The sequence below is a fragment of the Oncorhynchus mykiss genome, unplaced genomic scaffold (genome assembly GCF_057628025.1).
Source record: "Oncorhynchus mykiss isolate SJ-2025 unplaced genomic scaffold, ASM5762802v1 scaffold98, whole genome shotgun sequence".
Classification (NCBI taxonomy): Eukaryota; Metazoa; Chordata; class Actinopteri; order Salmoniformes; family Salmonidae; genus Oncorhynchus; species Oncorhynchus mykiss.
This window is the reverse complement of record NW_028322097.1, coordinates 30,001-55,043: the sequence shown is the minus strand read 5'-3', so window position 1 is coordinate 55,043 and position 25,043 is coordinate 30,001. Positions and strand designations below refer to the sequence as shown.

The window sequence follows — 25,043 nt, the reverse complement described above, 5'->3', positions numbered from 1 at the left end:
GTGAAGCCACTGTAACCCCTAGCAACACGGAATGCATGGGAGATAAAAACCAATGTAGTCCTGCTGACTCAAACTCCCAGAATTCCATCTGGGACTGTGAAGCCACTGTAACCCCTAGCAACACGGAATGAATGGGAGATAAAAACCAATGTAGTCCTGCTGACTCAAACTCCCAGGATCCCATCTGGGACTGTGAAGCCACTGTAACCCCTAGCAACACGGAATGAATGGGAGATAAAAACCAATGTAGTCCTGCTGACTCAAACTCCCAGGATTCCATCTGGGACTGTGAAGCCACTGTAACCCCTAGCAACACGGAATGAATGGGAGAAGAGATGCACAGAGAAGAGATGCAGACAAATAAATATATATATATATTTTTTTTTAAACGAGGAACGTGACTGAAAAGCCAACCTTTTAGTTCAAATAGTATTTAAAATCTTTCAAAACACCTTTAGCGTTTACTCGAGCCTGGAGCCTAGAGTACCAGATGGGCGGGTTTTTTGGCATGTACTGATTTGGTCTATGAAGCCAGGCATGCTCAATCGAGCACAGATTAGGTATTTCAAATCATTTAAATAAATAAAAAAAGTATTTAAACCCAGGTCTGCTGAGACAGGCTTGTATAAATCCCCAAAAAATGGCATGCTATTCCCTACACAGTGCCCGATAGGGTTCCTGGTCTAAAGTAGGTTACTATGTAGGGAACAGTGATGAAGGAGACTGGTTAAGTGTGGTTTGGGTCAGTGCTGCTGGTTGGTGAGTGGCCATGTAAAAGGACCATCTGTATGTGAAAGCCTTTATATATTTATTTAACCATCAGTCCTCCGTCCTCCTTCTCTCTTTATGAGTCAAATGCAGACTAAGCTCTACTGGGCAGCGAACACACGGAGTGAGGGATTAAAGAGTTAGCCCTACTTTCCATAGATATGTTGTTGGCTCTGCATTTTGAAAATGCAACCCCTCTCCTCTCCTTTGCACTCCCCTCCCCTTCCCTCCCGTCCTCTCCCCTCCCCTCTCCTCTCATCCCCCTCTCCTCTCCTCTCCTCTCCTCTCCTCTCCTCTCCTCTCCTCTCCTCTCCTCTTCTCTCCTCTTCTCTCCTTTCCTCTCCTCCCGTCCTCTCCCCTCTCCTTCCCTCCCCTCTCGTCCTCTCCTCTCCTCCCTCCTCTATCGTCCACTCCCTTACTTTCCTCTCCTCTCACCTCTCCTCTCACCTCTCCTCTCCTCATGTGTGGTACAGGCAGAGTTGAGCTCTGCATGGGTCCAAGCATTGCTGAAACAGCCAGACTTCATATCAACCCCCTAGGAAAGCTCCAGACATCCTACCAGTGTAATATGGTAAAAGGCTAGGGAGTTCTGTCCAGCACTTACAGGGCCACAACAAGCTAAAAGAGGGTTTTGGCAAAACATCAGAATGTATCTTACCGTACGGTAAATGGCTCACAGCAACACTCAAAAAGATCCCGGAGGTTCAAGGCCAGCCAGGACATCACGGATGAGTCCACCATGATGAACAATATAGTGTGAGATGACGTCAAGAGGATGTCTGTCCATACTCCTGTTAGTAGACTAGATGATGTCAGAGGATGTCAGAGGATGTCTGTCCATACTCCTGTTAGTAGACTAGATGATGTCAGAGGATGTCAGAGGATGTCTGTCCATACTCCTGTTAGTAGACTAGATGATGTCAGAGGATGTCAGAGGATGTCTGTCCATAATCCTGTTAGTAGACTAGATGATGTCAGAGGATGTCAGAGGATGTCTGTCCATACTCCTGTTAGTAGACTAGATGATGTCAGAGGATGTCAGAGGATGTCTGTCAATACTCCTGTTAGTAGACTAGATGATGTCAGAGGATGTCAGAGGATGTCTGTCCATACTCCTGTTAGTAGACTAGATGATGTCAGAGGATGTCAGAGGATGTCTGTCCATACTCCTGTTAGTAGACTAGATGATGTCAGAGGATGTCAGAGGATGTCTGTCCATAATCCTGTTAGTAGACTAGATGATGTCAGAGGATGTCAGAGGATGTCTGTCCATACTCCTGTTAGTAGACTAGATGATGTCAGAGGATGTCAGAGGATGTCTGTCAATACTCCTGTTAGTAGACTAGATGATGTCAGAGGATGTCAGAGGATGTCTGTCCATACTCCTGTTAGTAGACTAGATGATGTCAGAGGATGTCAGAGGATGTCTGTCCATACTCCTGTTAGTAGACTAGATGATGTCAGAGGATGTCTGTCCATACTCCTGTTAGTAGACTAGATGATGTCAGAGGATGTCAGAGGATGTCTGTCCATACTCCTGTTAGTAGACTAGATGATGTCAGAGGATGTCTGTCCATACTCCTGTTAGTAGACTAGATGATGTCAGAGGATGTCTGCCCATACTCCTGTTAGTAGACTAGATGATGTCAGAGGATGTCTGTCCATACTCCTGTTAGTAGACTAGATGATGTCAGAGGATGTCTGTCCATACTCCTGTTAGTAGACTAGATGATGTCAGAGGATGTCTGTCCATACTCCTGTTAGTAGACTAGATGATGTCAGAGGATGTCTGTCCATACTCCTGTTAGTAGACTAGATGATGTCAGAGGATGTCAGATGATGTCAGTCCGTACTCCTGTTAGGAGACTAGATGATGTCAGATGATGTCTGCCCATAATCCTGTTAGTAGACTAGATGATGTCAGATGATGTCAGTCCATACTCCTGTAAGTAGACTCAATGATGTCAGATGATGTCAGTCCATACTCCTGTTAGTAGACTAGATGATGTCAGATGATGTCAGTCGATACTCCTGTTAGTAGACTAGATGATGTCAGATGATGTCAGTCCATACTCCTTTTAGTAGACTAGATGATGTCAGAGGATGTCAGATGATGTCAGTCCATACTCCTGTTAGTAGACTAGATGATGTCAGAGGATGTCAGATGGTGTCAGTCCATACTCCTGTTAGTAGACTAGATGATGTCAGAGGATGTCAGATGGTGTTAGCCCATACTCCTGTTAGTAGACTAGATGATGTCAGAGGATGTCTGCCCATAGTCCTGTTAGTAGACTAGATGATGTCAGAGGATGTCTGTCCATACTCCTGTTAGTAGACTAGATGATGTCAGAGGATGTCTGCCCATACTCCTGTTAGTAGACTAGATGATGTCAGAGGATGTCTGTCCATACTCCTGTTAGTAGACTAGATGATGTCAGAGGATGTCTGCCCATACTCCTGTTAGTGGACTAGATGATGTTAGATGATGTCAGATGATGTCTGCCCATACTCCTGTTAGTGGACTAGATGATGTTAGATGATGTCAGATGATGTCTGCCCATACTCCTGTTAGTAGACTAGATGATGTCAGAGGATGTCTGCCCATACTCCTGTTAGTGGACTAGATAATGTTAGATGATGTCAGATGATGTCTGTCCATACTCCTGTTAGTGGACTAGATGATGTTAGATGATGTCAGATGATGTCTGCCCATACTCCTGTTAGTAGACTAGATGATGTCAGAGGATGTCTGCCCATACTCCTGTTAGTGGACTAGATAATGTTAGATGATGTCAGATGATGTCTGCCCGTACTCCTGTTAGTAGACTAGATGATGTCAGAGGATGTCTGCCCGTACTCCTGTTAGTAGACTAGATGATGTTAGATGATGTCAGATGATGTCTGCCCATACTCCTGTTAGTAGACTAGATGATGTCAGAGGATGTCTGCCCATACTCCTGTTAGTGGACTAGATGATGTTAGATGATGTCAGATGATGTCTGCCCGTACTCCTGTTAGTAGACTAGATGATGTCAGAGGATGTCTGCCCGTACTCCTGTTAGTAGACTAGATGATGTTAGATGATGTCAGAGGATGCCAGAGGGTCTCTGTTCATCTATGGATATCTTATTACTAACAGTGAAACCTGAGTGATCTCCTATAGTGAAACTACCAGAGTGTTTAATGTTTCTACCGCTAAAGCTCAGCTGGACACAGTCGCTGTATTTCTAACACCAAATGTAACATGTATGGTTAAAACGGAATTAAAAACACTGAAAGGTATCGTCTCGTTTGAACCATTTATTATGAAATTCCTAAAGATAGATAGTAAACAGTCGTATTTTCATAAAACAGGGTTATAAAGAGCACTGTAGACACCTTGGGACTGATTTCAGATCAGAATTATTATGACATTACATACAACAAGCAAAAAAAAAAAATAAAAAATAAAAAACGAGGAAAACAACAAAGCAACAAACAAAACAGGTCCATTTTTATTATTATTTTCTTTTTTTTGCATAACACAACACATTAAAGATTAGCAGGAGTTCAATTTACATAAAACATATCTTATTTACAGTATAAATGACATTGATGTAGTTATACAGTGGGTTGCAGTGCTGTGAGATGTGGAAAGAGGCCCAGGGAAAGAGCAGTCAACAAGAGTCACATATCATAGTGGTGGGGCCGGGGACTGGCCGGGAGCGGCCGGAGCTGGCCGGGACTGACTGGGACTGACTGGGACTGGCCGGGACTGACAGGGACTGGCCGGGACTGACTGGGACTGGCTGGGACTGGCCGGGACTGACTGGGACTGACTGGGACTGATAGGGACTGACAGGGACTGGCCGGGACTGGCCGGGACTGACTGGGACTGACTGGGACTGACTGGGACTGACTGGGACTGACAGGGACTGGCCGGGACTGGCCGGGACTGACTGGGACTGACTGGGACTGACTGGGACTAACTGGGACTGGATGGGACTGGCCGGGACTGACTGGGACTGACTGGGACTGGCTGGGAGTGACTGGGACTGGCTGCGGCAGGCTGGGGCTGGCATGGATTGGCTGGGACTTGCCGGGGCTGGCCAGGATTGGCTGGGACTGGCTGGGACTGGCCGGGGCTGGCCGGGGCTGGCCTGGATTGGCTAGGACTGGCTGGGACTGGCTGGGACTGACTGGGACTGGCCTGGATTGGCCCGGGACTGGCCGGGAGCGGCCGGGGCTGGCCGGGAGCGGCCGGGTTTGGAGGGGGCTGGCCGGGAGTGGCCGGTGCAGGCCGGGACTGGCTGGATGGTGATGATGGCGTTCTGTGTTTGTTATTATCACACTTCCCAAATGGTACCCTTTTCCCTACTAGTGCACTAGTTTGGACCAGTCGCAATTTCCTACATACTGCCCTATAGGTCCTGGTCAAAAGTAGTGCACTATATGTAGAATAGGTTACCAAAGTAGTGCACTATATATAGAATAGGGTACCAAAGTAGTGCACTATACATACAATAGGGTGCCAAAGTAGTGCTCTATATATATAGAATAGGGTACCAAGGTAGGGCTCTACATATAGAATTGGTACCAAAGTAGTGCACTATATATAGAATAGGGTGCCAAAGTGGTGCACTATATATATAGAATAGGGTACCAAGGGAGGGCTTTACATATATAATTGGGTGCCAAAGTAGTGCACTATATAGAATAGGGTGTCAAAGTAGTGCACTATATATAGAATAGGGTGCCAAAGTAGTGCACTATATATAGAATAGGGTGTCAAAGTAGTGCACTATATATAGAATAGGGTGTCAAAGTAGTGCACTATATAGAATTGGGTGCCAAAGTAGTGCACTATATAGAATAGGGTGTCAAAGTAGTGCACTATATATAGAATAGGGTGCCAAAGTAGTGCACTATATAGAATAAAACCCCATCAGTAGATGTGACAACACACTGATGATCAAAATCTGTTCAACATTTCACATCAATGAACCCAATTAGAACACTCATAAGAGATGAGAGGGGGAGAGAGATGCACCCTATTCCCTACATAGTGCACTATACCACAGCCTTTTGATGCCCTGGTTAAAATAGAGCACCACACAAGAAATAGGGTGGAATTTGGAACGCCTAAGGGGAGTGGGGGAGAAGAGGAGTGGGGGAGAGGAGGGAAGGATGGTTTGACGTGAGATGAGGAAGAGGAGGAATGGAGGAGGGGTGAGGGTGCGGGGGGAAGGATGGTTTGAGGTGAGATGAGGAAGAGGAGGAATGGAGGAGGAGGGGTGGAGGAGAGGAGGGAAGGATGGTTTGAGGTGAGACGAGGAAGAGGAGGAATGGAGGAGGAGTGGGGGAGAGGAGGAAAGGAGGAGGAGCGGGGGAGAGGAGGGAAGGATGGTTTGAGGTGAGACGAGGAAGAGGAGGAATGGAGGAGGGGTGAGGGTGCGGAGGGAAGGATGGTTTGAGGTGAGATGAGGAAGAGGAGGAATGGAGGAGGAGGGGTGGAGGAGAGGAAAGAAGGATGGTTTGAAGTGAGACGAGGAAGAGGAGAAATGGAGGAGGAGGAGTGGAGGAGAGGAGGGAAGGATGGTTTGAGGTGAGACGAGGAAGAGGAGGAATGGAGGAGGAGTGGGGGAGAGGAGGAAAGGAGGAGGAGCGGGGGAGAGGAGGGAAGGATGGTTTGAGGTGAGACGAGGAAGAGGAGGAATGGAGGAGGAGTGAGGGTGCGGAGGGAAGGATGGTTTGACGTGAGACGAGGAAGAGGAGGAATGGAGGAGGGGTGAGGGTGCGGAGGGAAGGATGGTTTGAGGTGAGATGAGGAAGAGGAGGAATGGAGGAGGAGGAGTGGAGGAGAGGAGGGAAGGATGGTTTGAGGTGAGACGAGGAAGAGGAGGAATGGAAGTGGGAGTGGGGTGCATAGATTCATCATCATCATCATCATCATCATTCATCATCATCATCAACCTGTAATCTTATAGACCTAATGATGTGTAAATAAGCAAAGCAGTCCAGAAACATGTTCTTCCAGCCTCTACTCCGCTCTCCTCATTTCACAGCAAGAAAGAAAGGCCCATTTGACCTGACGGCATTCTGATCAATACGGTTCAGGGTGTCGGCTAAAGGGAAACGGTTGTTTTTAAGGCTACTGGTAGACGTTGTGTTTCAATAATCATGCAGTGTTTCAAAGGGATTCATGGAACAGTAATGGATGGGACCTAGTTTGTTGACAACCATTGGACATTGCCCATCCAATGCTGTGGTGAATGTTAGTAAAATCATCAAGGTGGACATGAATGAATGAATGACAGACAACCTGTGATTTTGGTTTGTATTGGTGTTCCACGTTCTCAAAGCAGGACTGACTTCCACACTAAATTGGGACAGATTTCCACACTAAATCAGGACAGACTTCCACACTAAATCAGGACAGACTTCCACACTGAAGCAGGACAGACTCCCACAGTAAATCAGGACAGACTTCCACACGAAATCAGGACAGACTTCCACACTAAATCAGGACAGACTTCCACACTAAAACAGGACAGACTCCAACACTAAAACAGGACAGATTTCCACACTAAAGCAGGACAGACTTCCACACTAAATCAGGACAGACTTCCACACTAAATCAGGACAGACTTCCACACGAAATCAGGACAGACTTCTACACTAAATCAAGACAGACTTCCACACTAAATCAGGACAGACTTCCACACTAAATCAGGACAGACTTCCACACTAAATCAGGACAGACTTCCACACTAAATCAGGACAGACTTCCATACTAAATCAGGACAGACTTCCACACTAAATCAGGACAGACTTCCACACTAAAACAGGACAGATTTCCACACTAAAGCAGGATAGACTTCCACACTAAATAAGGACAGACTTCCACACTAAATCAGGACAGACTTCCACACTAAATCAGGACAGACTTCCATACTAAATCAGGACAGACTTCCACACTAAATCAGGACAGACTTCCACAGTAAATCAGAACAGACTTCCACACTAAAACAGGACAGACTTCCACACTAAATCAGGACAGACTTCCACACTAAAACAGGACAGACTTCCACACTAAATAAGGACAGACTTCCACACTAAAACAGGACAGACTTCCACACTAAAACAGGACAGACTCCAACACTAAAACAGGACAGACTCCAACACTAAATCAGGACAGACTTCCACACTAAAGTAGGACAGACTCCAACACTAAAGCAGGACAGACTCCAACACTAAAACAGGACAGACTTCCACACTAAATCAGGACAGACTTTCACATTAAATCAGGACAGACTTCCACACTAAATCAGGGCAGACTTCCACACTAAATCAGGACAGACTCCAACACTAAATCAGGGCAGACTTCCACACTAAATCAGGACAGACTCCAACACTAAATCAGGACAGACTTCCACACTAAATCAGGACAGACTCCAACACTAAATCAAGACAGACTTCCACACTAAGACAGGACAGGAAAGGTGATATGTGGTGGATTTATCAGATATCTCTCTGATCTGTAAAGCTGATCATTTTATCTCACCACACTTCTATGGCAATGGGTACGTCCCAAATGGCAACGTATTCCACAGTGCACTACCTTTACCCAGCCCTGGTTGAAAGACGTGCACTACCTTTACCCAGCCCTGGTTGAAAGACGTGCACTACCTTTACCCAGCCCTGGTTGAAAGAAGTGCACTAGCTTTAATCAGCTCTGGTTGAAAGAAGTGCACTACCTTTACCCAGCCCTGGTCGAAAGAAGTGCACTAGCTTTAATCAGCCCTGGTTGAAAGAAGTGCACTAGCTTTAATCAGCCCTGGTTGAAAGAAGTGCACTAGCTTTACCCAGCCCTGGTTGAAAGAAGTGCACTAGCTTTAATCAGCTCTGGTTGAAAGAAGTGCACTACCTTTACCCAGCCCTGGTTGAAAGAAGTGCACTAGCTTTAATCAGCCCTGGTTGAAAGAAGTGCACTAGCTTTAATCAGCCCTGGTTGAAAGAAGTGCACTAGCTTTAATCAGCCCTGGTTGAAAGAAGTGCACTAGCTTTACCCAGCCCTGGTTGAAAGAAGTGCACTAGCTTTAATCAGCCCTGGTTGAAAGAAGTGCACTAGCTTTACCCAGCCCTGGTTGAAAGAAGTGCACTATTTATGGGATAGGATGCCAATTGGGACGAACAACACTGGATGTTGGCGAGCGATAGAAAGAGGCTGACAAAGATGTTGTGACCAAGATTCAGATAGATAATTAAATGAATTAGATTATTAAATTAATCTCAAACATTGTAAATATCCTCCTGGTAACTTTAACAGGGTTGTAACTGTGATATTCTGTAATGGAGACAGTAGACAGAAGTTTAATTTAACACAGTTGTAACTGTGATATTCTGTAATGGAGACAGTAGACAGAAGTTTAATTTAACACAGTTGTAACTGTGATATTCTGTAATGGAGACAGTAGACAGAAGTTTAATTTAACACAGTTGTAACTGTGATATTCTGTAATGGAGACAGTAGACAGAAGCTTAATTTAACACAGTTGTAACTGTGATATTCTGTAATGGAGACAGTGGCCACCAATATCTTTAACACAGATGGAACTAAAATAATGAAAGACAAGGTGACAAGGAGCTTGACTGTTGATCCAGGGATTAAGAGGGAGGAAGAGGAGGAGGAGGGTATTCATGTTGGTGTTTCACACCCTGGTTCCACCCTAAGGCCTCATTAGGCTCTTATAGTTAGACAGTATTCACATCCCAAACAATCCCACGATGCACCTCACTTCCTGTTCACCCACCTAGACATCGATGGGCCGTTTCCCGGACACAGAGATTCTCTACCGTCAATAAAAAAATTTAGTCCAGAACTAGTCGCAATCTGTTGTCCAGGAAACTAGACCGAAAGGTCCTGAAGCTATAAAGCAGATGATTTGTCAGCATGTACAAGTCCCTAACAGTCTCCACCTGCTCCAGTGATACAGTACAACAGGCCTCTACACTACAGCAGACAGCAGTCTCCATCTGCTCCAGAGATACAGTACAACAGGCCTACGCTACAGCAGACAGCAGTCTCCATCTGCTCCAGTGATACAGTACAACAGGCCTACACCACAGCAGACAGCAGTCTCCATCTGCTCCAGTGATACAGTACAACAGGCCTACACTACAGCAGTCATGACACAGCAGTCTCCATCTGCTCCAGTGATACAGTACAACAGTCCTACACTACAGTAGACAGCAGTCTCCATCTGCTCCAGTGATACAGTACAACAGGCCTCTACGCTACAGTAGACATGACAAAGCAGTCTCCATCTGCTCCAGTGATACAGTACAACAGGCCTCTACGCTACAGTAGACATGACACAGCAGTCTCCATCTGCTCCAGTGATACAGTACAACAGGCCTCTACACTACAGCAGTCATGACACAGCAGTCTCCATCTGCTCCAGTGATACAGTACAACAGGCCTCTACGCTACAGCAGTCATGACACAGCAGTCTCCATCTGCTCCAGTGATACAGTACAACAGGCCTCTACGCTACAGTAGACATGACACAGCAGTCTCCACCTGCTCCAGTGATACAGTACAACAGGCCTCTACGCTACAGTAGACATGACACAGCAGTCTCCATCTGCTCCAGTGATACAGTACAACAGGCCTCTACGCTACAGTAGACATGACACAGCAGTCTCCATCTGCTCCAGTGATACAGTACAACAGGCCTCTACGCTACAGTAGACATGACACAGCAGTCTCCACCTGCTCCAGTGATACAGTACAACAGGCCTCTACGGTACAGTAGACATGACACAGCAGTCTCCACCTGCTCCAGTGATACAGTACAACAGGCCTCTACGCTACAGTAGACATGACACAGCAGTCTCCATCTGCTCCAGTGATACAGTACAACAGGCCTACGCTGCAACAGACAGCAGTCTCCATCTGCTCCAGTGATACAGTACAACAGGCCTCTACGCTACAGCAGACAGCAGTCTCCATCTGCTCCAGTGATACAGTACAACAGGCCTACGCTACAACAGACAGCAGTCTCCATCTGCTCCAGTGATACAGTACAACAGGCCTACGCTACAACAGACAGCAGTCTCCATCTGCTCCAGAGATACAGTACAACAGGCCTACGTTACAGCAGACATGACACAGCAGTCTCCATCTGCTCCAGCGATACAGTACAACAGGCCTACGCTACAACAGACAGCAGTCTCCATCTGCTCCAGTGATACAGTACAACAGGCCTACGCTACAACAGACAGCAGTCTCCATCTGCTCCAGTGATACAGTACAACAGGCCTCTACACTACAGCAGACAGCAGTCTCCATCTGCTCCAGTGATACAGTACAACAGGCCTACGCTACAGCAGACAGCAGTCTCCATCTGCTCCAGTGATACAGTACAACAGACAGCAGTCTCCATCTGCTCCAGTGATACAGTACAACAGGCCTACGCTACAGCAGACAGCAGTCTCCATCTGCTCCAGTGATACAGTACAACAGGCCTCTACACTACAGCAGACAGCAGTCTCCATCTGCTCCAGTAATACAGTACAACAGGCCTACGCTACAACAGACAGCAGTCTCCATCTGCTCCAGTGATACAGTACAACAGGCCTCTACGCTACAGCAGACAGCAGTCTCCATCTGCTCCAGTGATACAGTACAACAGGCCTCTACACTACAGCAGACAGCAGTCTCCATCTGCTCCAGTGATACAGTACAACAGGCCTACACTACAGCAGACAGCAGTCTCCATCTGCTCCAGTGATACAGTACAACAGGCCTACACTACAACAGACAGCAGTCTCCATCTGCTCCAGTGATACAGTACAACAGGCCTACACTACAGCAGTCATGACACAGCAGTCTCCATCTGCTCCAGTGATATAGTACAACAGACAGCAGTCTCCATCTGCTCCAGTGATACAGTACAACAGACAGCAGTCTCCATCTGCTCCAGAGATACAGTACAACAGGCCCCTACGTTACAGCAGTCATGACACAGCAGTCTCCATCTGCTCCAGTGATACAGTACAACAGGCCTCTACACTACAGCAGACAGCAGTCTCCATCTGCTCCAGAGATACAGTACAACAGGCCCCTACACTACAGCAGTCATGACACAGCAGTCTCCATCTGCTCCAGTGATACAGTACAACAGGCCTCTACACTACAGCAGTCATGACACAGCAGTCTCCATCTGCTCCAGCGATACAGTACAACAGGCCTCTACACTACAGCAGACAGCAGTCTCCATCTGCTCCAGTGATACAGTACAACAGGCCTCTACACTACAGCAGTCATGACACAGCAGTCTCCATCTGCTCCAGTGATACAGTACAACAGGCCTCTACGTTACAGCAGTCATGACACAGCAGTCTCCATCTGCTCCAGTGATACAGTACAACAGGCCTCTACACTACAGCAGTCATGACACAGCAGTTTGCATTGAACAGGATCTGCTTCAGAGACACAAGTGAAACGTTTTGGTTGTTTAAAACTAAGTTGTTAAACTACAGTATCTCCTCTTTACAGAAAGCTATCACTCCAGTACATCGTTCACTCATACAGCAGATTAACTCAATCAGACAAATGTTTATTATCGTTTCATGTCCTAAAACGTCCTTGAAAAGCCAGCCCTTACTGTACATACAGGAAACATGATGTCTGCCAGCAGTCAGTCAGGCAGTCACCCAGTCAGGCAGTCAGTCAGGCAGTCACCCAGTCAGGCAGTCAGGCAGTCAGGCAGTCACCCAGTCAGGCAGTCACCCAGTCAGGCAGTCAGGCAGGCAGGCAGTCAGGCAGTCACCCAGTCAGGAAGTCACCCAGTCAGGCAGTCACCGAGTCAGGAAGTCACCCAGTCAGGCAGTCACCCAGTCAGGCAGTCACCCAGTCAGGCAGGCTGGCAGTCAGGCAGTCACCCAGTCAGGCAGTCAGGCTGGCAGGCAGTCACCCAGTCAGGCAGTCAGGCAGTCACCCAGTCAGGCAGTCAGGCAGTCAGGCAGTCACCCAGTCAGGCAGTCACCCAGTCAGGCAGTCTGGCAGTCAGGCAGTCACCCAGTCACCCAGTCAGGCAGTCAGGCAGTCAGGCAGTCAGGCAGTCACCCAGTCAGGCAGTCAGGCAGTCACCCAGTCAGGCAGTCAGGCAGTCACCCAGTCACCCAGTCAGGCAGTCAGGCAGTCAGGTAGTCACCCAGTCAGGCAGTCAGGCAGTCACCCAGTCAGGCAGTCAGGCAGTCACCCAGTCAGGCAGTCAGGCAGTCAGGCAGTCACCCAGTCAGGCAGTCACCCAGTCACCCAGTCAGGCAGTCAGGCAGTCAGGCAGTCACCCAGTCAGGCAGTCAGGCAGTCACCCAGTCAGGCAGTCAGGCAGTCAGGCAGTCACCCAGTCAGGCAGTCACCCAGTCACCCAGTCAGGCAGTCAGGCAGTCACCCAGTCAGGCAGTCAGGCAGTCACCCAGTCAGGCAGTCAGGCAGTCACCCAGTCAGGCAGTCAGGCAGTCAGGCAGTCACCCAGTCAGGCAGTCAGGCAGTCACCCAGTCAGGCAGTCAGGCAGTCACCCAGTCAGGCAGTCACCCAGTCACCCAGTCACCCAGTCACCCAGTCAGGCAGTCACCCAGTCACCCAGTCACCCAGTCAGGCAGTCACCCAGTCAGGCAGTCAGGCAGTCAGAAGTAATGTGGATGAAGAATGTAAAGATATAACAGGCTACCAGATTGAGCCTCTCCTCTCCTCTCCTCTCCTCTCTTCTCCTCATCTCCTCTCCTCTCCTTTCCTCTCCTCTCCTCTCCTCACCTCTCCTCTCTCTGCTCTCTCTGCAGCGCTATCTTCTCTTCTCTCTCCTCTCTCTTTGCTCTCTCTGCTCTCTCTGCTCTCCTCTCTCTCTGCTCTCTCTCTCTCTGCTCTCTCTGCTCTCTCTCTCTGCTCTCTCTGCTCTCTCTGCTCTCTCTCTCTGCTCTCTCTGCTCTCTCAGCAGCTCTCTCTTCTCTTCTCTCTCTCGCTCCTCTCCACTCTCTATCACTCCTCTCAACATCAGCACAACTCAGAAGATATTGCAAAAAAACTTTTCCCTCAGGTGAAACATTGTCATAGCCCATTAATCTTTTCAAACTTGGCCCCAGTCGGTTCGCTCCGATCCTTAGGAGGGAAGGAGGCAGGGAGGCAGGGAGGCAGGGAGACAGGGAGACAGGGAGGCAGGGAGACATGGAGACAGGGAGGCAGGGAGACAGGGAGGAAGGGAGGGAGGGAGGGAGGGAGGGAGGGAGGGAGGGAGGGAGGGAGGGAGGGAGGGAACTGTACCTCCTCTAATCGTATCTTTTTAATGTAGTCAAGGAAGGATGGCTCAGTAGCATCCCAAATAGCACCCTACTACCCTCTGTAGTGCACTACTTTAGACCATATTCTGTGGGTTTAATGTTGTTCACTATTAATATTCTGTGGGTTTAATGTTTTTCACTATTAATTTTCTGTGGGTTTAATATTGTTCACTATTAATATCATGTTGGTTTAATATTGTTCACTATTAATATTCTGTGGGTTTAATGTTGTTCACTATTAATATTATGTGGGTTTAATATTGTTCACAATTAACATTCTGTGGGTTTAATATTGTTCACTATTAATATTCTGTGGGTTTAATATTGTTCACTATTAATATTCTGTGGGTTTAATGTTGTTCACTATTAATATTATGTGGGATTAATAATGTTCAAAATTAATATCATGTGGGTTTAATATTGTTCAAAATTAATATCATGTGGGTTTAATATTGTTCACTATTAACATTCTGTGGGTTTAAAATTGTTCAAAATTAATATCATGTTGGTTTAATATTGTTCACTATTAATATTCTGTGGGTTTAATGTTGTTCACTATTAATATTATGTGGGTTTAATATTGTTCAAAATTAATATCATGTGGGTTTAATATTGTTCACTATTAACATTCTGTGGGTTTAATATTGTTCAAAATTAATATCATGTGGGTTTAATATTGTTCACAATTAACATTCTGTGGGTTTAATATTGTTCACTATTAATATTCTGTGGGTTTAATGTTGTTCACTATTAATATTATGTGGGATTAATAATGTTCAAAATTAATATCATGTGGGTTTAATATTGTTCACAATTAACATTATGTGGGTTTAATATTGTTCACTATTAATATTCTGTGGGTTTAATGTTGACTTACAGTGAATATATGCATAGCTACACGTTTAGCATGTATATATTGTCCGTGTTGGGATTTGAACCCATGACCTTGGCATCACAAGACCACCAACCTCACTAGATATTGATAGTCAGCTGTCTTGACTAACAGACAGTGATATGAGAACTGTTGGGTTCCTTCATCAATGGCCTGGATTCACACGGCGTCTCAGAGTAGGGGTTCTGATTTGGGATCAAAGGCCTGGATTCACACAGCGTCTCAGAGTGTGTGGTTCTGATTTGGGATTAAATGCCTGGATTCACACAGCGTCTCAGAGTAGGGGTTCTGATTTGGGATCAAAGGCCTGGATTCACACAGCGTCTCAGAGTGTGTGGTTCTGATTTGGGATTAAATGCCTGGATTCACACAGCGTCTCAGAGTAGGGGTTCTGATTTGGGATCAAAGGCCTGGATTCACACAGCGTCTCAGAGTGTGTGGTTCTGATTTGGGATCAAAGGCCTGGATTCACACAGCGTCTCAGAGTGTGTGGTTCTGATTTGGGATCAAAGGCCTGGATTCACACAGCGTCTCAGAGTGTGTGGTTCTGATTTGGGATTAAAGGCCTGGATTCACACAGCGTCTCAGAGTGTGTGGTTCTGATTTGGGATTAAATGCCTGGATTCACACAGCGTCTCAGAGTAGGGGTTCTGATTTGGGATTAAAGGCCTGGATTCACACAGCGTCTCAGAGTGTGTGGTTCTGATTTGGAATTAAATGCCTGGATTCACACAGCGTCTCAGAGTAGGGGTTCTGATTTGGGATTAAAGGCCTGTATTCACACAGCGTCTCAGAGTGTGTGGTTCTGATTTGGGATTAAATGCCTGGATTCACACAGCGTCTCAGAGTAGGGGTTCTGATTTGGGATTAAATGCCTGGATTCACACAGCGTCTCAGAGTAGGGGTTCTGATTTGGGATTAAAGGCCTGGATTCACACAGCGTCTCAGAGTGTGTGGTTCTGATTTGGGATTAAATGCCTGGATTCACACAGCGTCTCAGAGTAGGGGTTCTGATTTGGGATCAAAGGCCTGGATTCACACAGCGTCTCAGAGTAGGGGTTCTGATTTGGGACCAAAGGCCTGGATTCACACGGAGTCTCAGAGTAGGGATTCTGATTTGGGATCAAAGGCCTGGATTCAAACAGCGTCTCAGAGTGTGTGGTTCTGATTTGGGATCAAAGGCCTGGATTCACACGGAGTCTCAGAGTGTGTGGTTCTGATTTGGGATCAAAGGCCTGGATTCACACGGAGTCTCAGAGTAGGGGTTCTGATTTGGGATCAAAGGCCTGGATTCACACAGCGTCTCAGAGTGTGTGGTTCTGATTTGGGATCAAAGGCCTGGATTCACACGGAGTCTCAGAGTAGGGGTTCTGATTTGGGATCAAAGGCCTGGATTCACACAGCGTCTCAGAGTGTGTGGTTCTGATTTGGGATCAAAGGCCTGGATTCACACGGAGTCTCAGAGTAGGGGTTCTGATTTGGGATCAAAGGCCTGGATTCACACAGCGTCTCAGAGTAGGGGTTCTGATTTGGGATCAAAGGCCTGGATTCACACAGCGTCTCAGAGTGTGTGGTTCTGATTTGGGATCAAAGGCCTGGATTCACACAGCGTCTCAGAGTGTGTGGTTCTGATTTGGGATCAAAGGCCTGGATTCACACAGCGTCTCAGAGTGTGTGGTTCTGATTTGGGATCAAAGGCCTGGATTCACACAGCGTCTCAGAGTAGGGGTTCTGATTTGGGATCAAAGGCCTGGATTCACACGGAGTCTCAGAGTAGGGGTTCTGATTTGGGATCAGGTCCCCCATCAGCCCAAACGAATATGAGGTAAAAGGCAATGCGATCCGATGCGTCACTCTGTAAATACAAGCCAACGGCTGTAGAGTTTATTAAAAGGTTTATTATAAGGTTTATTATAAGGTTTATTATAAGGTTAATTATAAGGTTAATTATAAGGTTTATTATAAGGTTTATTATAAGGTTTATTATAAGGTTTATTATAAGGTTAATTATAAGGTTTATTATAGGGTTTATTATAAGGTTTATTATAAGGTTTATTATAAGGTTTATTATAAGGTTTATTAGAAGGTTTATTATAAGGTTTATTATAAGGTTTATTAGAAGGTTTATTATAAGGTTTATTAGAAGGTTTATTATAAGGTTTATTAAAATGTTTATTATAAGGTTTATTAAAATGTTAATTATAAGGTTTATTATAAGGTTTATTAGAAGGTGTGCGACCAGTGCAGGTGAGAACCCTGTTGAGTCAACGTCTGTGTGTGAGAACCAGATGTGCAGCTGAATCAATAAATTAAATGTTCCCTACACTACTTCATAGAATCATTTAAAGCCCTGCAATCACAAACACCTTTAAAACCTTCCAGAACAGGAGTCAAAAATAACCAGGGAAGTGTTCCATATGGAAAAATATTCCCTATGTAGTGCACTACTTTAGACCAGAGCCCTATAGAACCCTATTCCATATATAGTGCACTACTTTAGACCAGGGCACTATAGAACCCTATTCCCTATATATAGTGCACTACTTTAGACCAGAGCCCTATAGAACCCTATTCCCTATATAGTGCACTACTTTAGACCAGAGCCCTATAGAACCCTATTCCCTACATAGTGCACTACTTTAGATCAGAGCCCTATAGAACCCTACTCCATATATATATTGCACTACTTTAGACCAGAGCCCTATAGAACCCTATTCCCTATCCCCCCCCCCCCCCCCCCCCCGCTGCCCATCCGTCCCTCCCCCTCCGCCCCTCCCCTAAAGTTGTCAGTCAAGGGTGCTGTTCTAGGGCTGATTCCAAACAAGCCTTTCTGTTGGCTGCTGAGATCACTAACTAGATAGTGTGTTATTGTCCATTCCACTGCACCATTTACAAAGGAGAGGAGGGTGTCTGGTGGATCCCTTAGTCTCTATAATAGTGAACTAGTTTTAAATGCACAGGGGCCCATTTGGCTGAGCAACACCCAGCCCTGAGCAACACCCTGAGCAACATCCTGAGCAACACCCAGCCCTGAGCAACACCCTGAGCAACATCCTGAGACATCCTGAGACGTCCTGAGACATCCTGGGACATCATGAGACATCCTGAGACATCCTGAGACATCCTGGGACATCCTGAGAGATCCTGAGACATCTGAGACATCCTGGGACATCCTGAGACATCCTGAGACATCCTGGGACATCCTGAGACGTCCTGAGACGTCCTGAGACATCCTGGGACATCATGAGACATCCTGAGACATCCTGGGAGATCCTGGGACATCCCGAGACATCCTGAGACATCCTGGGACATCCTGAGACATCCTGGGACATCCTGAGACATCCTGAGACATCCTGAGACATCCTGAGACATCCTGAGACATCCTGAGACATCCTGAGAGATCCTGAGAGATCACTCACGTTGCAGAGCCACTGTGTTCATCCATTAGCTGGGGATAGAGACTATCTACTGTAGGGATTGTGGCTACAAACACACAGAATACACACAGAACACACACAGAATACACACAGAACACACACAGAATACACACAGAATACACACAGTACAACGTCAGGAAACAACGGACAACTGCCACTGCTTCTCTGCATCAATTATTAAAACATATTGATCGCAATTAATCTGATAATGAATTGTGGGACGACTGTAGGAAGTGGTTAGAAATTACCCCACTGCACTGTCATACCTCACGTGTGTGTGTGTGTGTGTGTGTGTGTGTGTGTGTGTGTGTGTGTGTGTGTGTGTGTGTGTGTGTGTGTGTGTGTGTGTGTGCGTGTGTGTGTGTGTGTGTGTGTGTGTGTGTGTGTGTGTGTGTGTGTGTGTGTGTGTGTGTGTGTGTGTGTGTGTGTGTGTGTGTGTGTGAGAGAGAGAGAGTGGCATACTTAATGTGTCCTACTAGTGAACCTGCTCTCAGCAGAAAAAATGACCCCAACACCCCTCCCCTCCCATGGCCTCCTCTACCCCCCCCCCCACCCCTACTTCCCCCCCACCATCCCTTGACCCCCATCTCCGTCCACCTCTCCCCACCACCCCTCCCCTCCCCCAGCCTCCTCCATCTCCACTACAGAGATTTAGAACACTGACAACACCAACACACCAGACCTTAATGGTTCTTTTGTCCGCCATCTTTCTTTTACAACCTCTGAGGCGTCAACCCAGAGATGTGATGCGTCAACAGGAGTCACACCGTCCCCCTCATCCCTCCTTACCCCCCCTCATCCCTCTATCCAGCCCCTGCACACGAGCTCTCTCTCTCTTCCCGGATAGCTCTTATCAGTGATTCGTCTTCAACTGTCATTATCAATCTGCCTGTGCATTTAGCAACGTCGTTAGACATGAGCTTTTCACTGAGGATCAGAGAGGAGAAAGCCACAAACACAGTCTGCTCTCTCTCTCTCTCTCTCTCTCTCTCTCTCTCTCTCTCTCTCTCTCTCTCTCTCTCTCTCTCTCTCTCTCTCTCTCTCTCTCTCTCTCTCTCTCTCTCTCTCTCTCTCTCTCTCTCTCTCTCTCTCTCTCTCTCTCTCTCTCTCTCTCCCTCCCTCCCTCCCTCCCTCTCCCAAAGCATTAGGCACGAGTATTTCACTGAGTATTGGAGAGAGCCACAAACACAGATTGCTCTCCATCTCTCTCTCTCTCCCTCTCCCAAAGCATTAGGCATGAGTATTTCATTAAAGAGAAGAGAGAGCCACAAACACAGTCTGCTCTCTCTCTCTCTCTCTCTCTCTCTCTCTCTCTCTCTCTCTCTCTCTCTCTCTCTCCCCCATCTCCCAAAGCATTAGGCACGAGTATTTCACTGAGGATCGGAGAGAGCCACAAACACAGACTGCTCTCCATCTCTCTCCTTCTCCTCCTCCCAATGCATTAGGGGTACTAGTGCAGGTTGGCTCAGTGCCAGGGAATGGCAAGCAGAGCAACAGTGCCCTCTTCAGGTGATGTACCTCCCCCATTCATCTATCACCCCACCCACCCCAATCCTCTCTCTATCCTTCCCTCTATCATCCAGCGACTCTCTCTCGCTCTCTCCTTCTCTCCACGTGGGCTCCTCCTCCCCTCCTCCCCTCCTCCAGCTCTATGACATCAGGAAGAGCATGTTTGTATTGAGGGTTTTATTAGCAGGACAAATTAATAAGGTTTTGATAAAAACACATCATGGATTAGGTTGGAATCTGAGTCCTCATTATTGAATAATCCTTTTTCAATTGGATGTGTATCAGGTTCCGTAAAGGGCACACAGACACACACACACACACACGTGCGTACGCACGCACATGCACGCACACACACACACACACACAGTTATTCTGCTAGGATATGACAGTGATTCACCGTAGAGAGAGGGGGAAGAATTACAGTCAGTTTCAGCTCAGATGAATGAATTGTTTCCTACATCGATATAATCAACAAATGAGTTTTAAAAACATTTCAGAAGCCCTATATTAAGGTTCTGACTTTGGATTTCAAGCAGGTCAACGGTGTCAACTGTGTATCAATATATAAACCTAAAGATCTACTAATAACGTAAATACACAATCCTATAGAACATCATGAGGGGAAAGGAGGAGGAGTCAACGTATTTGGGGGGGGGGGAACGAGCTGGAAGCATCAGTAGAACTCAGTCGTTGTCTCTAGAAGACTCAGATGTATACAGAGTGGTTTCACTTCTTCTGTTGGTGTGTTGTGGTAGTAGATGTTTCTCCTACTGGTGGTGTGGTAGTAGATGTTTCTCCTACTGGTGGTGTGGTAGTAGATGTTTCTCCTACTGGTGGTGTGGTAGTAGATGTTTCTCCTACTGGTGGTGTGGTAGTAGATGTTTCTCCTACTGGTGGTGTGGTAGTAGATGTTTCTCCTACTGGTGGTGTGGTAGTAGATGTTTCTCCTACTGGTGGTGTGGTAGCAGATGTTTCTCCTACTGGTGTTGTGGTACTAAATGTTTCTCCTACTGGTGTTGTGGTACTAGATGTTTCTCCTACTGGTGTTGTGGTACTAGATGTTTCTCCTACTGGTGTTGTGGTACTAGATGTTTCTCCTACTGGTGTTGTGGTACTAGACGTTTCCGTAATATAATCAATGATAAAATGGTGAGCTGAGTAGACAGGCGAGAAAAAAATGTTTCTTTCACAAATGTTTTTTTAAAGGCATCTTTGCAACACATCAATTTCACCATCTAGCCTGCATCCCAAATGCCCCCACCCCCTATTCCCTTTTTATAGTGCACTACTTTTGACCAGAGCCCTTTGGACCCTATTCCCTTATGAACCCTATTCCCCCTATTCACCCTGGTCAAACGGAGTGCACTACGATAGGGAATAAGAGGGGGCCGTTTGGAAGGCAGGACACCATTTATCTCATTCAACCTTCTGAGGCCCATTTAAAAGGTCATGTGTCTGTAGAATCTGACAAGGCTTTAGACGGTTGCCCACGTGGTACATGTTTGATTGAAATATATCTTTTTAAATAACTTTTAAAAAAAATAAAAAGGGGAACATAATAACAGCAAGAGACTGTAGGGAGGAGACGCGAAGGGAAAATTAATAGTATGCATGTTGTTTGTTTGGTTCAGTCTATAGTTAACCACATGTCATACATGAATTCATATATATGTGATTTTTTTTTGGGGGGGGGGGGTTTAAAAGGTACAGTGGGACTTATAGTGGGACTTATAGTAGGGGGGTGATTCCCCCCCTTTCTCATTGGTGTTAAGACCAAGTCAGCTATAGTGTATAGTGTAGAAGGGAGCTCAGCACTGTTGGACCGGGCAGTTATACGCAGTACTTATAGACCAGTAAAAGTTATCTTTTACCTGTCTGGACGGGTGTACGGATCCCTTAGTCTTGAATCCTCCCTGGGAACTGCACTCCGAGGCACTGAAGTGGTCTGAACTAGTGGAGGATCTCTTGGAGAGAGTATCACAGCCCCCTACGAAGGTGTTGTCCAGAGGGAGCTCCTGAATCATGTGGTGTTTCTTCACGGAGACCGGCGTGTCCGCTTTGAGGTGGAACGCGGACTGCGGAGAAGCGGACTTGTAGTGCCGTGCCAGGTCTGGACTGGAGGGCTTGAAGGTGGTCGTTGGAGCAGCGTTCCAGTCAAAGTGGCCAGGCTCCTCCAGCTCGGCAGGCAGGCTGATGTTGCCGTTGATGGGCTCGTGAGCCGGGTCGTCCGGCTTGTTCTCCTCGATGGTGACAAAGTTCAGGAGGGAGCTTTTAGGCGACTTCCTTTTCTTACGCTTCTTCTTCTTGTTCTGCTTGTTCTCCTGGTTGGGAGACATCCACTCAGCGCCCTGCTTCTTTCTCTGGGCCGCCTTGAACCGCGAGGTGTGACGGCAGCGCACCAGGACTGTCACGAAGATCACCACAATCACCACCATCGCCCCGGCTACGATGGCGATCATGATGGTGAGATAATCTCCGCTCTGGTAAGTCTCACTGCTCTCCCCGATGTTCCTGTCCAGGGGCGTCTCCATGGTGCGGCGAATGAGGTCGTAGATAAACGTGGCGTTGCCGACCGTGTCGTTCACGTAGAGGAACACCAGCACCAGGGTGTGCAGGGACTTAGGGTAGCCCAGGTCGCTAATGTTCACGACCAGCCGATGGAGGCCGATGTCGGAGATAGCAGGCTTCTCCTCCAGGGTAATGTTCCCTGTCACAGGGTCAATCCGGAACAGACCTTTGGTGTTGCCGCTAACGATGGTGTACTTGAGCTCTGCGTTCATCCCTGTGTCACCGTCCACAGCAAAGACCTCGGCCACCACCGATCCAGGGATGGACGAGAGGGGGACCAGTTTGAAGGAGGTGTTGGAAGGCGGGTAGATGACGATGGGGGTGTTGTCGTTTACGTCGATGACATTGATGGTCACCTTGGCGGCCGAGGAACATGGGGGCCGCCCGCTATCCACCGCCCGGACGTCGAAGGTGTAGGAGCTCTGCTGCTCCCGGTCAAAGGACACGTTGGACTTTATTACTCCAGAGTACGGGTCTAGGATAAAGTTCTCGTTGTCGCTGAGTATCGAAAGCGTGACGGCGGCATTTTCCCCGGCGTCTGAGTCTGTGACGGTTATCACACCCACCGTGCTGTACTTGGGCAGGTTCTCTGACACAAAGAACTGGAAGTGGTTGTGGGTGAACTTGGGGCTGTTGTCGTTTTCGTCGAGCACTGTCACGATGACTGCCGCCTGGCTCTGGAGTGGAGGCGTCCCGTTGTCTCGGGCCGTTACCGTGAAGAGGAACCGATCCTGGTCCTCACGATCGAAAACCCGGGAGGCCGTGAGGACACCGGTTTTACGGTCCAGGTCAAAGAACGAGGCGTTAGGGCCCAGTTGGTAGACGATCTCCGCGTTTTTCCCGCTGTCCTCGTCGGTGGCGCTGAGAGTCGTGAGGAAGAGATCGCGTTTGTTGTTCTCCATGACGGCCAGCTCGATGACAGGCTGGCTGAAGATCGGCGAGTTGTCATTTTCATCCTCCAGCCTCACCCTTACCAACGCTGTCTGGTTCAAGCTCGGCTTGCCAGAGTCGGAGGCTATGATTTTGAAGTTGTACTCTTTGGTCCCCTCAAAGTCGAGCAGTGCCGACGTCTCTAGTAGATACTGGTTGTCGTACACCGCTTTGAGGTGAAAGGGGACATCCTTCTCGATGAAACAGATGACCTTGCCGTTGACGTCCGTGTCCTTGTCCGACACGGTGATCAAAGCTATCTTGGTGTTGATTGGGTCTTTCTCCGAGAGGAACACGGTGCCGTTTATTGGACTGATGATATATCTCAGATCGATGTTTGGCGGATTGTCGTTCACGTCCGTCACGTTTATAGTTACGGTAGCTCTGGCTGGGCTGGAGCTGCCGTCGCTCGCTAACACGGATAACTTGTGTATGGCGGTCTCCTCTCTATCGAGGGGTCGCTGTACAGTTATAAGGCCAGTGGTGCCATTTAAAGCAAATAGTCTCTTGGTAGCTGGGGACACCTGCGTCCCGAACATGTATTTGATTTCGGCATTCGCCCCGACGTCTGCGTCCGTAGCCTGTAGCTGGACTACGGACGTCCCTATTGGCGAGTTCTCCGGTATGTGGACCTCGATCTGGTTCTCCCTGAACACCGGCTTGTTATCGTTAACGTCTGTGACGGTGACTTGGAGGATGGCGGTGCTGGATTTCTGTGGCATGCCGCCGTCCTCCACCTTGATCTTCATGACGTACGTGTCCTTCTGTTCCCTGTCCAGGTTCTGCTGAACGATGAGCTGCGGCCACTTCTCCCCCTCGGGCGTCTCTACGATGTCCAACCCGAAGGCGCTTTGCCCGTTCACCAGCTGGTACTTGTGTACACTGTTGGGGCCGGTGTCGGGGTCGGTGGCGGAGGGGATGGCGAAACGACTGTTGATCAGCGTGTTCTCCGGGATGGAGATGTTGATGACGGGAGACGGGAACATGGGAGCATTATCGTTGGTGTCCTTGACTACGATCTTAATCTTTATCAATCTGAAGTAGTCGTTGGGTAAAATCACCACCTCGATCTCGAAGGAGCATTCGTTCTCCTCGAACGAGGGGCCGGGACAGAGCCTCTCCCTGTCGATGCGATTGGAGGTCGTAAATATCTCTCCCGTGCTGCTCTGCACTCTGAGCAGAGGGTTGTCGCCGGCTTTAGACACCAGCCTGTAGACCAGGTTAGCGCTAGCTCCGGTAGCAGCGTTTGTATGCGAGACGTTCAGGTCCTTCGGTATGTTTCCAATGAGAACGTTTTCCTGCAGTTCCTCTCTAATAGGATAGATCAGTTCCTGGGCTATAGAAGGGTCCATCCAAAAACAGGCAACGAGAGCAGCCAACAAGTAAAAGTCTGTTAGATCCATGGTGACAACGGTCCTGTGGTTACAGTGTTTCAGACCTTGTGGATTTTAAACACTTCTTCTTCTTTCAATGCAATGTTGAATGTCAGAGTGATGGATTGGTGAAATCTTGCATTTGAAGAAGGGGCAGTTTCCACACACGGACAACCCTATGAATAGACAAAGAGTTTGCATTAGATTTATTTCAGTAAAGCCCCAGATCAGGGGGGGGGGGG

General features: G+C 47.5%; 1 protein-coding gene across 1 annotated transcript in view; it reads right to left on the bottom strand.

The window, feature by feature from the left end:
- Window positions 1-25,043, bottom strand: part of LOC110517647 (protocadherin-9) — a 588,581-nt gene that overhangs the window by 562,043 nt on the left and 1,495 nt on the right. The window contains exon 2 of the mRNA XM_090228743.1: window positions 21,802-24,977. Coding sequence (XP_090084869.1) covers window positions 21,802-24,831 — 3,030 coding nt within the window. The 5' untranslated portion in view covers window positions 24,832-24,977. The remainder of the gene's footprint in view (window positions 1-21,801; window positions 24,978-25,043) is intronic.